This window comes from Balaenoptera musculus, chromosome 3 (genome assembly GCF_009873245.2).
Source record: "Balaenoptera musculus isolate JJ_BM4_2016_0621 chromosome 3, mBalMus1.pri.v3, whole genome shotgun sequence".
NCBI classification, from domain to species: Eukaryota; Metazoa; Chordata; class Mammalia; order Artiodactyla; family Balaenopteridae; genus Balaenoptera; species Balaenoptera musculus.
This window is the reverse complement of record NC_045787.1, coordinates 78933121-78948363: the sequence shown is the minus strand read 5'-3', so window position 1 is coordinate 78948363 and position 15243 is coordinate 78933121. Positions and strand designations below refer to the sequence as shown.

General features: G+C 32.8%; 1 protein-coding gene across 3 annotated transcripts in view; it reads left to right on the top strand.

Moving 5' to 3' along the window:
• Positions 1–15243, top strand: part of CHD1 (chromodomain helicase DNA binding protein 1) — a 76327-nt gene that overhangs the window by 22866 nt on the left and 38218 nt on the right. For all 3 annotated transcript variants that reach the window (XM_036845669.1, XM_036845671.1, XM_036845670.1), the window contains exons 3-13: positions 4145–4346; positions 5385–5489; positions 6766–6830; positions 8780–8929; positions 9067–9341; positions 10715–10940; positions 11121–11221; positions 11445–11623; positions 12880–13007; positions 13693–13909; positions 14577–14666. In XM_036845669.1, the coding sequence (XP_036701564.1) occupies positions 4145–4346; positions 5385–5489; positions 6766–6830; positions 8780–8929; positions 9067–9341; positions 10715–10940; positions 11121–11221; positions 11445–11623; positions 12880–13007; positions 13693–13909; positions 14577–14666 (1738 nt within the window). The remainder of the gene's footprint in view (positions 1–4144; positions 4347–5384; positions 5490–6765; positions 6831–8779; positions 8930–9066; positions 9342–10714; positions 10941–11120; positions 11222–11444; positions 11624–12879; positions 13008–13692; positions 13910–14576; positions 14667–15243) is intronic.

The window sequence follows — 15243 nt, the reverse complement described above, 5'->3', positions numbered from 1 at the left end:
ATGAACTGTGTTTGGATTTCCAGTCTATGAAGAAACAAAATCAACTAAAGAGATAAACTAAACTGGATATTTAATACTATTTAATAATAATATCATATTTAACATTAAGGAATAAGTGATTTTGTTTTAAAAATGATACTCATTTTGTGGATGTTTAAAAATAGTAGGGGTTTTTTTGTTGTTTGTTTTTACATATGAGTACTAAAGTATTTATGGATGAAATTTTAACATGTTTGAGATTGTGTGTTTGTGGGAAGCTGGATTATTTGAAACAAGATTGGTATGAGTTGTTAATTGCGAAGCTGGTTGTTAGATAAATGGTAATTCATTATATTCCTCTCGTTTATATTTGAAATTGAGCATAGAAACAAGCTTGAAAAGAAACTTTAATTTGAATTGCTATTTTATGTTTAAATGTTGTATTTCTACTTAATTTACCCTAAGAAAACTATAATTTTATCAAAGTACCCATAAACATGGTGGTGGGTTTTTTTTTTTGGTAAATTGAGGAAGATGAGGAAAAGAATTCAGTGTTTTTAATAATCTACCACCTTATTACTGTTGGGCTAGTGAGATTTAATATAAGTAATAAGGATAACTCTTAAGTGGTATACAGATACTTATGTTGTATTAAAAAATCAGTGCTATTGATTACTACCTAAGTAAATAAAATGTTAATTGGAGCTTAGAAATATTTTTTATAGTCAAACTCGATTTGTGAATTTTATATGAGACGTTATATCCGTATGTATCTTTGATTTGTTTGCTTATGTATGCATCTATCCACCCACCAAACATATACTGAGCCCTTCATTTAGTGCTCAGCATACAAAGAACAAGTAAAAATTCCAACACTCCAGGAACATATGGTAGAATACCAAAGGTAGGATACCAAAAAACAAAAGAAAACAGAAAACTACAGTGATTATTACATGATATGTGTTATGGGCAAGATAGTAATAGGTACAGGATGCTGTGGGAGTGCTGAGGTAAGTATTCCTGATTTAATGTTCAGGTGATTTAATGTTGGAGTCAAGAGAGATTTGTTGGAGAAGTACCCATGAAGTGAGGTGCAAGTAGAAATTATATAGTGGGGAAAAAAAGGCAAGTAATTATGCAAAAGCAGGAACTGGGAAGAGAAACTCGCTCTCAGAGAATTACAAGTAGTTTGCCATCACTAAAACTAAGGGTTTAAGTGGGAAAGTGGCTGGAGATAGGTTGGCAGAGACAAATTCCTGCACCTCATAGGTGTTTGACCTTTGTTACAGAAACACTGAAAACTTATCAAGTTAGGCCATGTTTAATTTTTATTCTAGAAAGAGCATATGCAGCAGTGGGCTGAAATAGAATTACTTCATTAGGGAGAGGCTTTTCACCTATTTTCGCTCAGAATTTTATGTCTGAATATAGATTTTTTTCCCCCCTCTGAACCTATATATATTTTCTCTCAGTTGTTAGGATTTCCTTTTTTTTTTTAAGGGCTATTATAATCTTTTATTTATTTATTTATTTATTTATTTTATATTTATTTTTGGCTGTGTTGGGTCTTCGTTTCTGTGCGAGGGCTTTCTCTAGTTGTGGCAAGCGGGGGCCACTCCTCATCGCGGTGCGCGGGCCTCTCACTGTCGCGGCCTCTCTTGTTGCGGAGCACAGGCTCCAGACGCGCAGGCTCAGTAATTGTGGCTCACGGGCTTAGTTGCTCCACGGCATGTGGGATCTTCCCAGACCAGGGCTCGAACCCGTGTCCCCTGCACTGGCAGGCAGATTCTCAACCACTGCGCCACCCGGGAAGCCCAGGATTTCCTTTTTAAATAAATTATGTAAAGCATTTACATGGTTCAGAACCTGACAACTCATTTCTATCCTTGTTCCCTCTACTTTCTTCCCTCCCCTCCCTTTGTAGGTAACCATTTTTAATTTAATTGTTGTTTTATGCTGCCATTATTGCTTTTTTCAGAAGCATAAGCAACTATGTGTAAACATTTCCCCCTTCATATACAAAGGAAGCATACTATAAACACTTTTGCATATTGCTCTTTTTACCTAACTATATCCTATAGTTCATTCTATGGCAGTATGTAAAACATTCCTTACTAATTCTTTGTCTATTCTTAATCCTGCTATAAACAACTAAATAAAATAAATACTTTATACTTTTAATACCTAAGGTGAAGACATTCTAATAATAAACCTATGCCTTTAGAGTAGTCTAGGCTTAGGCTGTTAGCTTTTATCTCCAGCCAACTTTTGCCTAGAGAGTATGAAAGGAAGATTCATACCTTCACTTAAGAATTTTGATTTATTAACAAGGAATTTTGACTAGCTACTTTATGACTAATCAAGATATAATTAACAATATAGGCTCATGATAGTTCCCAAATTCAATCATCCGTCCATTTACTTTTCAGGTATTTACTGAGCGCCCACCTGTGTAAGGTATGCTGGGAAAAATAAACAGTACCCTCAAGAAGCTTGTAAGCAATTAAAATGATACCCCTCTGCTTAATTCTTCTTTCCTAAGGGATTAGTTCATCTTCACTTTCTTCTAAATGTTCCGTGATTACTGTACCTGACTTGTTTGTGTCTTCAGTGCTCCCCATACTCCTAGTTCAGTTATCTTAAATATGCCCAGAGTGGTATTTATTGGTTGACATGACTGTCTCTCCATAACAGGTTAGAAGTTCTTTTAATGGTAAGGACTTTGTCTCATCTCAGTCTTCCCAGTGCCTAACGAATGAAAGTTCTCATAAGGTTTATTGAATAAATGAAAAACGTCTCTTGCCTAGTGGGTTAAAGGAAAAATAAAATTGTGTGTCAGGAAAAATATCTTCTCTGATATTCTTGTTGAAATTTCAAGGGACCCAAGTAAAATACAGTATGGTAAATTTTGTTTTTGTTTTTTAATTAAAAGACACTATGCTGTTCTTGAACCAGGTGTCTAGAGGGTAGAAATTGTGGCAGAAATGTAGAAAAACATATATTCCACTAGATTCCCAGATTTTAAAAATAGGCATATGTTTGTTCACACCTTAAGCATTTTAATTTATATCTTTTGGAATCAAAAGTCTTCTTGAAAACTTTTATGTCTGTATTTCCATGTAGAAACTTCTTGCTCTTGAAAAGGAGAAATTACTTTTAGAAAGGGATTACTTTTTGATATTGCAGGATTTTCTTAGAGTAATACCTCCATCTGGTGGTATTTCTGAAAATTACAGCAAGAGAACATGAAGCTTGAGTTTTGCTGTGTGTTGGTGTATATTATATTACCTGTTGTTTCTCATGAAGCCAGATGAAATTACATCAAAAGCTGAGTCTACCATGTATTTCAAAAATTTAATGCCCTGGTTTTCAACAATTCAAATGTAAACACCAAGTGAACAAATGGCCTTTTGGGTAATAGTAATTTATACAATCATTTATTTAGTACAGACCATCTCTAGACTACTTCGGGCTGAAAATAAGTTCTGGAGAATGAGATAGTTTCTCATTGAACTGTTAATTGCTTTCACATGTGTGTGTATAGAGGCTAGGAAAGATTGTGAGAATTTGCTATTTCAGATTTATTACTAAGGCACCATAAAAGACTCAATAATTTTCTCAGAGAAGCAATTACTGATCTTATTTTTTAGTAAATTGTATTTTATCATAGTTTAGTGGTAATTAATTTACATTCCCCTGAGATGATAGAACATAAAATGTAAACTTGAAAACAAGTTGAAACTATAAATTAATTTGTTTTCTACCTTTTGCTATGAGAATGTATAACACATTTAACCTTTTCTTCACAGAATTCATTCTTTATGTTTACTACATCAAATAGCCTTTTAAAGATAGGGACTGCCGCTTAAACTTTTCGTTTTCCCAACTTTCTAGCCCAGGATTCTGTACTTGGTAGGTTTTGTTCATTATCTTGGAGGAAGATTGTGATCTGATTGCTTGTGTTTTATCCCAAACTGTACTTAATCTATCCAGTATGTCAGTTATTACCAGAGATTAACATTAATTCCTTTTTCTATTTGTTTGGTTATAGACAGTTGACATATGAACTGAACAAGGTTTAATGATTTGGGGCTTTTTGCTGAGTTAAGAAAAACTAAATTTTTTAATGAATTTTGTTTGAAATCTGTTTATTTTCAAATTGTAGCCAGTCGGATGATGATTCTGGGTCAGCGTCAGGCTCTGGATCTGGTTCAAGTTCTGGAAGCAGTAGTGATGGAAGCAGTAGCCAGTCAGGTAGCAGTGACTCTGACTCTGGATCCGAATCGGGCAGTCAGTCAGAGTCTGAGTCAGACAATTCCCAAGAAAATAAAGTTCAAGCAAAACCACCGAAAGTTGATGGAGCTGAGGTAATAAATAAACTATCCAATGAAAGGTAGATTTCTTGTATTACTTTGGAAAAATGTATAGCTTTGGTTTAGAGCATTCTTAATCTAGCTTTTAGAAAATGTTAATTTCAAATATTAAAATACACTTTAAGTGATTCCTGAACTTGTGGTTCAGTATCTGTGGACTGATTGGCTTGGAAGAGAAGCAGTCTGTAACTATATGAACACATACAAAACTTTGTAACTGTACAAAACTTTGTAACACATACAAAAATGAACACATACAAAACTTTCTCTTTTTGAGGCAGAAATTGTTGCATAAACATTCATTGTCTCATGGATAAAAATTTAAGGCTTTGTGAGGTCTTTTTGTTAATCTTACAGTGTGATCTCTACTTTCAGGATCTTCAGAGGAGATACTTTATTGCTAATAGGAGACTTTAATAGAACTCTGCTTCCTTGAAGATACATGGTAGAATCGGCTAAGAGCCATTCTGTTTAAAAAAGGCTATTACAAGATTTACTAAAACTTGTCTATACCTCAGAATAGTATACAGTAGTGTTACTTAGAGTACCAGTCATGATAAGATGCTTGGGCCAGAATATACATACAGCTTCCTTCATTCAGGAAGTCTTGCTATCAAAAACAAACAAAAACAAAAAGTCAGTTGAACTAAAACTGTGCTTAGTTGATTTGCATTCTGACTCAAGCTCTTCATCTTCACCTCACACCAATTAAAACAATAGCAGCCACACTTTGAGTAGCACTGGTGTCATATATTATCACATCATTTTTGAAAATAATAGTCTTAATACCAAAGAACATATTGATTGATTGTGAAACTCAAAACACCATAAATTATTTATATACAACTAAAGCTCAGCATTTTATTTTAATTATATTGCAATAATATTGTATTACATATAATGTGAGTAAGAAAAATAGTCTTAATTTATTATTTGGAGGCAGTGAAAATGTTGGTACTACTTTTCAATAAATTAATCTTTTTCCAGTTTTCTCAAAACTTTGTTCTTCACTTGTTTATATTTCTATTATAGTTTTGGAAATCTAGCCCTAGTATTCTGGCTGTTCAGAGATCTGCAATGCTCAAGAAGCAGCAGCAACAGCAACATCAAGCTTCATCTAATAGTGGATCAGAAGAGGTGAGTTTTCATTGTGAAAACTCTTATCTGAAAAGTAGACATGATATGTAATCATTTAGGTAGCTATTTATGAAATTACTAGAAACAGTAAGGGTTTTAAAAGGATAGGAAAATAACTACATTTAAATATGTGTATCAATAGCCTTGAAATGTAGACATATTTTTATCCAAATTTCCTCTTGTTTCTAAAACGAACAACAGAAATTTGTATGCATTTGCTCATAACAGCAAAACTAGAATAAACTAAATATGAATACTAGGAAAATACACATACACAAACACACACAGGTATGCACTCACATATATGAATGAAGAAATACTATACTGTTAAATCATATTTGTACAGAACATTAATAACAGAATTCTCAACATGTTTTTAAAAGAATAGGCTGCAACTGTAAACAGTGTAGTTCCTGTGCGCACATGAGCACACATGCAGGTATGTTTGCACAAAGACATTCAGGAAGAACTGTAGGTTTCCCCAACTATCCGAAAGTAGAGTGTTCCTTTCCTAAGCCAAATGGTGTAAAGCAAAGAAGCTATTTCCTTAGGACACATCTTGGTAACTGTTGTGCAGAATAAACGGAGATAAAGCACAGATGCTCACAAACACAGTTCAGAATTAGGGAGCTAGTGCTGAGATGCGGAGTGTAGTTCCCAGGGAAGGAGCTTGGAGGTGCTGTTCTCGCTGCTCCGCATGCTTGCCGCCTCTATAACAGCTCTCTGCAAAACAAATGCTGAACGCTGTTTTTGCTTTTTGCCGGTTTTTGTAAAAGTAAAAATTCTCTTTGGATTTTTTTCAGTTAGTGAAAACAGGTACCAATGAAGGTTTTTTGTAAAAGTGAAGTGGTAGAAATTGAACTTTAAAAGAGTGGGGGATATTTGTGTATCAAAAACTGCCTGATGAGGAAGAAAAATATTAAATGAAAATTTGACATCCCAACAATTAGGATTCCTTTCTGAGGCCATACTAGGCAACAGTAATAGTCTCCAGAGACAGTAGATTATAAGATTTTATACAAAATGCTGGCATTGTGATGTTTACCTAATTTCACTGGCTGTTATATATTTGCAATAAAAATGTTGCTAATTACTTTACGTGCTAATTAATGGTATAAACATAACATGGAAAAAAAGAGCCTTTATTATTAAAGTGAATGTTAATAAAAAGTAATAAAAGTAATAAAGTAATAAAAAGTTAATAAAAGTAATAAAAATATATTATGGTTCAATTCTAATCATTAATAACATTAACTTTATATATTTTTCTCTACAGGAGTCTTCTAGCAGTGAAGATTCCGATGACTCATCGAGTGAGGTCAAAAGGAAAAAGCATAAAGAGTATGCCGTTTTGTTCAACTGATTACTTTTATATCAAGAAAATCCTAATGATTTTGTATTTCTTCCTTTATGAACAATTGTTGCCAAAAGTGAACTTCTTGGTTCATGGCATTTTATTAGGTTAATTTAAACCATTAATTTTTAACTTTTATCTTTCCATGACAACCTGAGTTTTTTGTGCCATTTGTTTATCTCCTATAACCCCTCTCCCCTATATATTTTTAAACTTCAAAGATCTTCTTAGTCACAATATCAGAAAATCTTGATAACTTGAGAAACCTATATAGGAGTGTAGGGACCAACAGATGATAGATTTTAGGTGATTCTGATGTTAATAGCTATCCTTACTATTTATCTGCACATGAAATTTATTTCTTCTGTAGAACTCATTTAGAAACTCACTGTAATTTCCTAAAGATCTTGACCCAGGAAGTGTTAAGAGTACCTCAGATCTCAGTTCCGATATTTTAGATGGTCTGAGTTTTTTTTCTCTCATTTCTCATTGTTCCATTGTCTTATCTCTTATTTTTCTCTTTGTCTTGGGTATTCTGCACTTTCACTTTGGTACATCCAGCTTTGGATTTGTTATTTATTTATCCCACTTTATGCACTTTATTTTATGTATCTTTAATGTGAAGATTCATGAGTTTTACTAGTTTCTGAAAATTCAGTCATTTTATCTCTAGGCATTTTTTCTTTTTCCCATTCTGTAAATCTTCTCTGTTACTACAGTTAATAGATATATATTGTATCTGTCTTACTGGATCATATCTATTGTATATATTTGTTGGATCATCCATCCTATCCATGAATCTTACTGTATCATGTTTTTTATCCTTTTATTGCTATGCTACATTCTGGCTGATTTCTTCAGATCTGTCTTCTGTTTTACTAAGTATTTTCAACTACTGTGTCTCATCAACTGTTTAACTCTTCCACTGAGTTAGTAATTTCTGAACTTAGCATGGGTGCAAGCAAAGAATATTTTTAAAACAAAAGTAATTTGGGATGATGGATAGATTTGGTTGGATATAAAAATCATAATATTTATTATAAAAATGTAAAACAGAGACTTTTTCATATATCCTGCCTGTTGCTATTGTCTAATGTGCAAACTCTGAAAAAAAATCTCAAGATAAAAAAATTAGTTTCTCTATTATGTTTTTTTATCATAAACCAGATTTTATCATATGTGCTTGCTTGTGTAACCCTTAACACAGTCTTAATTGATGCAAGCCATGCAGAGCAATGGAGTAGCAACAGCAACTGTGAGACAGGATGTAGTGTATACGTAAGAACTTAAATGTGTATCTTTCATTTGAAGTTTATATTATAGCAGAATATTAACAGTGCATCCAATATTTTTTTCTTTACATGTTAATTGGAATTAAATAGACTAAAAATAGTAATAAAGTTAAGGTAATAATTGAATGTTGGTTAACATGGAATTTTTTGTTTGTTTTTCCATTTTCTGATCCCTTATTTTAAGCTTCTTAATGAACATGTTGTATTTTAAAAATCATTTTTGAAGGGTATGTTTTTAAAAATCACAATCTCCAGAAAATTAAGATGAAAGGGATTAGAATCTCTTTTTGAAATGGCAAGTATAATAATTATACAAGGTTTTCAAAATTAAACAGTGTGACTCTTCAAATTAACATACTGTGTTTTCATCTATACTAATAATCAAAATAGATCCACTTAATTTGCCTTTCACTGAGGTATAACTAAATAATTAACAGAAAACTCTGGAGTTGGAGAAATCTATGAAGAATATTTTCTAGCATTTTTCTTATTCTATAGACATTTGAATATTTTTATAATGGGTGAAAGCAATATTTTTGATATCAGCTGGAATGTAATTTAGCTTGATTATTTTTATATCTTATCAGACATAATTTGCTATATGATAAGTATGAATAAACATCCTTTATATATTTTACATACAGTGAAGATTGGCAGATGTCTGGGTCAGGATCTCCATCTCAGTCTGGTTCAGATTCAGAATCTGAAGAAGAAAGAGATAAAAGTAGTTGTGATGAAACAGAATCTGATTATGAGCCAAAAAACAAAGTTAAAAGTAGAAAACCTCAAAATAGGTAAGTATAGTATGTTCTTGGTTTGATTCTGAAAATTGTTGGTTACAGAAGGTATTTGTTCTTTTTCTCACAGTTTCTCAAATCTTGTTTTATGCCAGTATTTCTGTAAAACACCTCTCTCCCCTGGTCTTCCCTAGATCTAAGTCAAAAAATGGAAAAAAGATTATTGGACAAAAAAAGAGACAGATTGATTCATCTGAGGAGGAGGAGGAGGATGAAGAGGACTATGATAATGATAAAAGAAGCTCTCGTCGACAAGCAACTGTCAATGTTAGCTATAAGGAAGACGAAGAAATGAAAACAGATTCTGATGACCTACTTGAAGTCTGTGGAGAGGATGTTCCTCAACCCGAGGAAGAGGAATTTGAAACAATAGAACGGTTTATGGATTGTCGGATTGGGAGAAAAGGAGGTATTTTTTTAAGACACATTTATTTTTTGGTTGTTTCAGTAATACTTACTAGAGTAAAGTATTTCTTGAAGATTTTTCAACTTTGAAAGCCAAGAGGGTGGATTTTTTTCTTTTTACTTATTTGCTATAAAATATACTTTGCTTAGCCTGAATATTTTCTTCCCAGGAAGTATCCATTTGATCTCATCGTACGTTGCGGATATTAGGGAATTTTTAACCTGTGCATTTGAGTTTTTCTGTTACCATACCTAAATAAATAGTTGTTTTTTAAGTATTTTCAATTTGACATATGGTTTGGTTTAAAACTTCGTTCTTCCATCTCAAATATGTAAGTTATTTTTTAGTTACCTTGACATACATTTTTTTCCTTTCAGTTTTTTTAAGACATAATTGACAATGCAACACTGTATAAGTTTCAAGGTGGGCAGTATAATGATTTGACTTACATATATTGTGAAATGATTACCATAATAAGTTTAGTTAACATCTGTCATCTCAATATAGATAGAATTTTTTTAAAAATTTCCCTTGTAATGAGAACTTTTAGAATCTACTCTCTTAGCAGCTTTCAGATATACCATACAGGAGTGTTTACTATAGTCATTATGTTGTACATTACATACCCAGTACTTATTTATCTTATAATTGGAAGTTTGTACTTTTTGACCACCTTCATCATACTTGCCCTACCTCTGGTAACTATGAATCTAATCTCTCATTCTATGAATTCTTCCCTTTCCTCCCTCCCTTTTCCATTTATGTGTGATCACACAGCATGTCTTTCTTTGACTTATTTCATTTAGCATGATGCCTTCAAAGTCCATCCATGTTGTCACAAATAGCAGATTTCCTCCTTTTTTATGGCTGAATGTATTCCATTGTATATGTACATGTATATGTATATGTATGTATCATGTTTTTTTTAATCCAGTTATCTGTCAGTGGACACTTACGCTCTTTCCAAAGTGTCTTAGCTATTATAAGTAATGCTACAGTGAACATGGGGGTGCAGATATCTTTTCCACAGTGATTTTGGACATGTAGTTTTTAAAGATGATTTTTAGTTATTTTAATTTCCAATTATTAATGTTTCAGTCGTCAGTTATCATAAATTGCTGTATGATCTCATGTGAGCTGCTGTCTTTTTGACCCTTTTTTTTCTAATTCTAAAACCGAGAGGATTAAATTAGATAATCTTTCTTTTCTAGAATTCAGAGTTTCTTTTATAAATGTGTAATATAATTTCCCATAAATTCTTACACCCTGTTTGTTATTTAAAAGAGCATATATTTTTCTCTTTATATTCTTGAAGTTTTGAGTTGAAATGCTTCTATAACAGAACTACATAGAATGTATTGTGGTTTTCTTTTCAGCTACTGGTGCTACTACAACCATCTATGCAGTTGAAGCAGATGGTGACCCAAATGCAGGATTTGAAAAAAACAAGGAACCAGGAGAGATCCAGTATTTAATTAAATGGAAAGGATGGTCACATATCCACAATACTTGGGAGACAGAAGAAACCCTTAAGCAGCAGAATGTTAGAGGAATGAAAAAATTAGATAATTATAAGAAAAAAGATCAGGAAACAAAAAGATGGTATGTTTTATATTAGAGTTAAAAATTAATGATACTTTATTTCTTTTTCAGTTTCTTCATTATTCAAACTGATTCACATGATGAGTGGCAAAATGGGAGACTTTGTGCTACAGATGGTGTTTGGAGGATGGGTTATTGGGGGAGATTTTTAAGTCTGTTCTTGGATTAATAATCTTTCAGGTTGAAAAATGCTTCTCCAGAAGATGTGGAATATTATAATTGCCAGCAAGAACTTACAGATGATCTCCATAAGCAGTATCAAATAGTGGAGCGAATAATTGGTTAGTAATAAATGATTCTAATTAAACATCTTTCCATGCTTGAAGTCATCTGAAAAAAATCTTAAATTTACTGCTTACACATCAAATACAGTAGCTTGCTCTTACTATAATAATAGAGTATTGTAAATCAGATGGCTTATTTTTACTTGTATAGTTTTTAACCGAGAATTATTCCTTGGATAAGAGTGTAAAAAGTAAAATAAATACCTGATTTATCTCACAGCTCATTCCAATCAAAAGTCAGCTGCTGGCTATCCTGATTATTATTGCAAATGGCAGGGCCTTCCATACTCAGAGTGCAGCTGGGAAGATGGAGCTCTCATTTCCAAAAAGTTTCAAGCATGCATAGATGAGTATTTCAGCAGGAATCAATCAAAAACTACTCCTTTTAAAGACTGCAAAGTGAGTATTGTTTGCCATTTTTAATTATTGAAAATATATTTATGCATCATAAATATTACAAGCCTACATAGAGGGTTGGATCCTGATTTCACATAGGCTAAAGGAGAGAACTGCTTGGATGGTAGGTCTTACAGGAAATGATGTTCCTGTAATTGCTATGCCATCTTACATGTGGCACTGTCTTTTAGCCTTGGTGAGTGAATCTGTGTCAGATAGATAATAAATTGGTGGTGGTAGTTGTGGGGAGTGGGTTAGGGAGATCAAAAAGGGAAAATTCCCTGGAAACTAGATGTATATGCTTGATTTAAAAGGTAGTGAAGGACTTCCCTGGTGGTGCAGTGGTTAAGAATCCGCCTGCCAATGCAGGGGACACGGGTTCGAGCCCTGGACCAGGAAGATCCCACATGCCGCGGAGCAGCTAAGCCCGTGCGCCACAACTACTGAGCCTGTGCTCTAGAGCCCACGAGCCACAACTGCTGAGCCCACCTGCCACAACTACTGAAGCCTGTGTGCCTAGAGCCCGTGCTCCACAACAAGAGAAGCCACCGCAATGAGAAGCCTGTGCACCGCAACGAAGAGTAGCCCCCGCTCGCCACAAGTAGAGAAAGCCCACGCACAGCAATGAAGACCCAACGCAGCCATACATACATACATACATACATACATTTATTTATTTTTTTTATTTTTTAAAAAGTAGTGAATATTTTCCATGATGGTAGGAAAGGAAAAGAGGGATGTCCCATAAGAAAGTATCCAGGACTACCTTGCCTAATATAATATCTTTGTACTTAAAATTACTATTAGTGATAGTTTTGGGTGTGTACTACTAGAATTTGTTTTCTTATTACAAGATGGAATTAAATTCATAATGGTAATTTAGAAATCAGAAATCAAATGGGAAGCTAAACCAGTTTTATGGTTTATTTCTACGTCAGGGCTGGAGCGATGGTTAAATGAATAAGTTTAACATAGCTTTTGCTTGTGAAACGTGTAAGACCCAAGTATTTCAGTAAGAACTTACTTATCTATCATTTTTTATTCACAAAAGAGAGCAAAATATTTTACCGTACATTGTTACAGTAATAGAAAACAGCCTTCTTTGACTGAATCCTCAGATATATTTTGAGTCATGGAATTTTTGGGCTTGATTTGAAATGAAATTTTAAAATTTATGGTAAAAGATAAAAGATCTTCTTCTTTTAATATGATTTCTTATGTTTAATAATTCTTCATATTAACATTTATTTCTACTAAAGGTTTTAAAACAAAGGCCAAGATTTGTAGCCCTAAAGAAGCAGCCATCCTATATTGGAGGACATGAGGGATTAGAATTAAGAGATTATCAACTGAATGGTTTAAATTGGCTTGCTCACTCTTGGTGCAAGTAAGTATATTTTGAATTGTCTATTTAAGAGGGTAAAAATTTTACAAATACAGGGTTTGGAAAAGATTTCTACCAACGTAAAGAATAAGACCCTTTGGTGTTTATATGCAGGTCTTTGAATTTCCAATTATATAAACAGTACTTATTACATATTAAGAAGAAAGAACCTTTTGATCGTTGCAGTATTTAAATAAGTTTGTATTGAAATTGAAATCAGAATATGTATACATTCTGTTTCACAGTAGTCCTGGACTATTTCTCTTCCAGTTATTTCTAATATCCATTTAGGCCTCTATTTTTCTTTCCTCTCTCCTATGTCCCCTACTCTGTTCTTGGCAATATAGGTGACTAAGGTGCAATTTGTTTTTAAAACTTTACCATAGCTGTAGTTTTATCTGGGCTCTACCACTTGTAGATGGGTTGTGTTCTTGTCTACATATCTGATTATAGGTAATGCTGTTAATCTTTTAGCTGCTTCTGGTCTAAAATGATAAACTCTTCTCTTACAGTATTATAATGGCCTTGACATTTATTATTTATAGTTAATAAAAGTGGCATATTATAAATAATACTATCAGATTCATCTTATTTAACTTCATATAAACTTGTACATGGATTATGTAAAAAGGTTTCTTGTAAATTTGAATCTTTATTGCATACATGATTTTTGTTTTTAACTTTGTAGAGGAAATAGTTGCATACTTGCTGATGAAATGGGCCTTGGAAAAACAATACAGACGATCTCATTTCTGAACTATTTGTTTCATGAACACCAATTATATGGACCTTTTCTATTAGTAGTACCACTCTCCACTCTCACTTCCTGGCAAAGGGAGATTCAAACATGGGCTTCTCAAATGAATGCTGTGGTTTATTTAGGTGACATCAACAGCAGAAACATGGTAAGTTGTTTCTCCACAAATTTAGAAATTTAGACAAACTTGTCTTTGAGGACACATCTTGATTTGTCTTTATAAAGTCTTAGTTTCTAGCATTAAACTTGCCACACAGTAAGATTCAATACGTGTTTGATTGGCTTAATAAAAATTAATTTTTGGTTTAGTGTTACTTTATATATATATTTTTCCTGCCTTATTGAAAGTTTCAAATATGCATGAAAGCCTACAGAAGAGTATAATAAAGTTCCATGTGCATAGGTCCAACTTCACAATTTTAACTCTTGCCAGTTTTGTTTCATCTGTACCTCTACATGGTACTTTCCTCCCAGTTATTGTGAAGCAAACCCCAGACATAATATTTCATCCTCAAAAAAAAAAAAATCACTTGTGTTCGTCAAATGAGAACTTCCTTCAGTAAGAAGTGTATATTAAAAATGTGTCTTTTTTTTATAGAAGGTTTTGATATGCTGGAGTATTTATATTTTATTTATGATAAGTAAGATCATTGTAGCTTGTTGGACTATATAAAGAATAGTTAAATTATTTTATTACCTAAACATATAGACATAGTTTTTTGTGTATTTTGAATGGATTTTATTTTAGATATTCAAGTAACAGTATACTTTTTTTTACTGTTTGTCTTAAAATTGTCTTTGAAATTTCTTGATAGATAAGAACTCATGAATGGATGCATCCCCAGACCAAACGGTTAAAATTTAATATACTGTTAACAACTTATGAAATCTTATTGAAGGATAAGGTGTGTATTATCTGTGTTTCTCTGTTTAGTATATATCAGTGTTTTCTTTACCATATGTTGTGGATAGGATGAGAAGATAACTTAAATCAGGGGTCAGCAAATTAAAGCCTGTGAGTCAAATCTGGCTTATCTGTTTATTTTTTTTATGATCCTTGAAGTAAGAATAATTTTTACATTTTTAAAGTGTTGTAAAAACAAGCCAAAGAATATGAAACTAGTTTGGTGTAGTGTCTTGATTTGTGAAGTCTTTAAAGAGGAGGAAGATACTTAACAGGATTACGCTGCCACTGGGTAAATGCTTTATAGCTATTGTCTTATTTAATTCTTCATAATTACTTGTGAAGAAAAGTCAAGTCTCAAGGAAGTTAATGAACTTGCCTAAGGTCATGCAACTGTTAAGTAGCAGAATCAGGTTTGTCTCTGTTTTAAGTCGGAGACCCACGTTTATGTATTGGAGATATACCATTCATAAAATTTATACAGTAAATTATAACTACACTTGGAGTAACACACTGTTCCAAATTTATTTTCTCCAAATTAACATTAATAGAGGTTTCTACTGGGCTTAGGCTTAAAA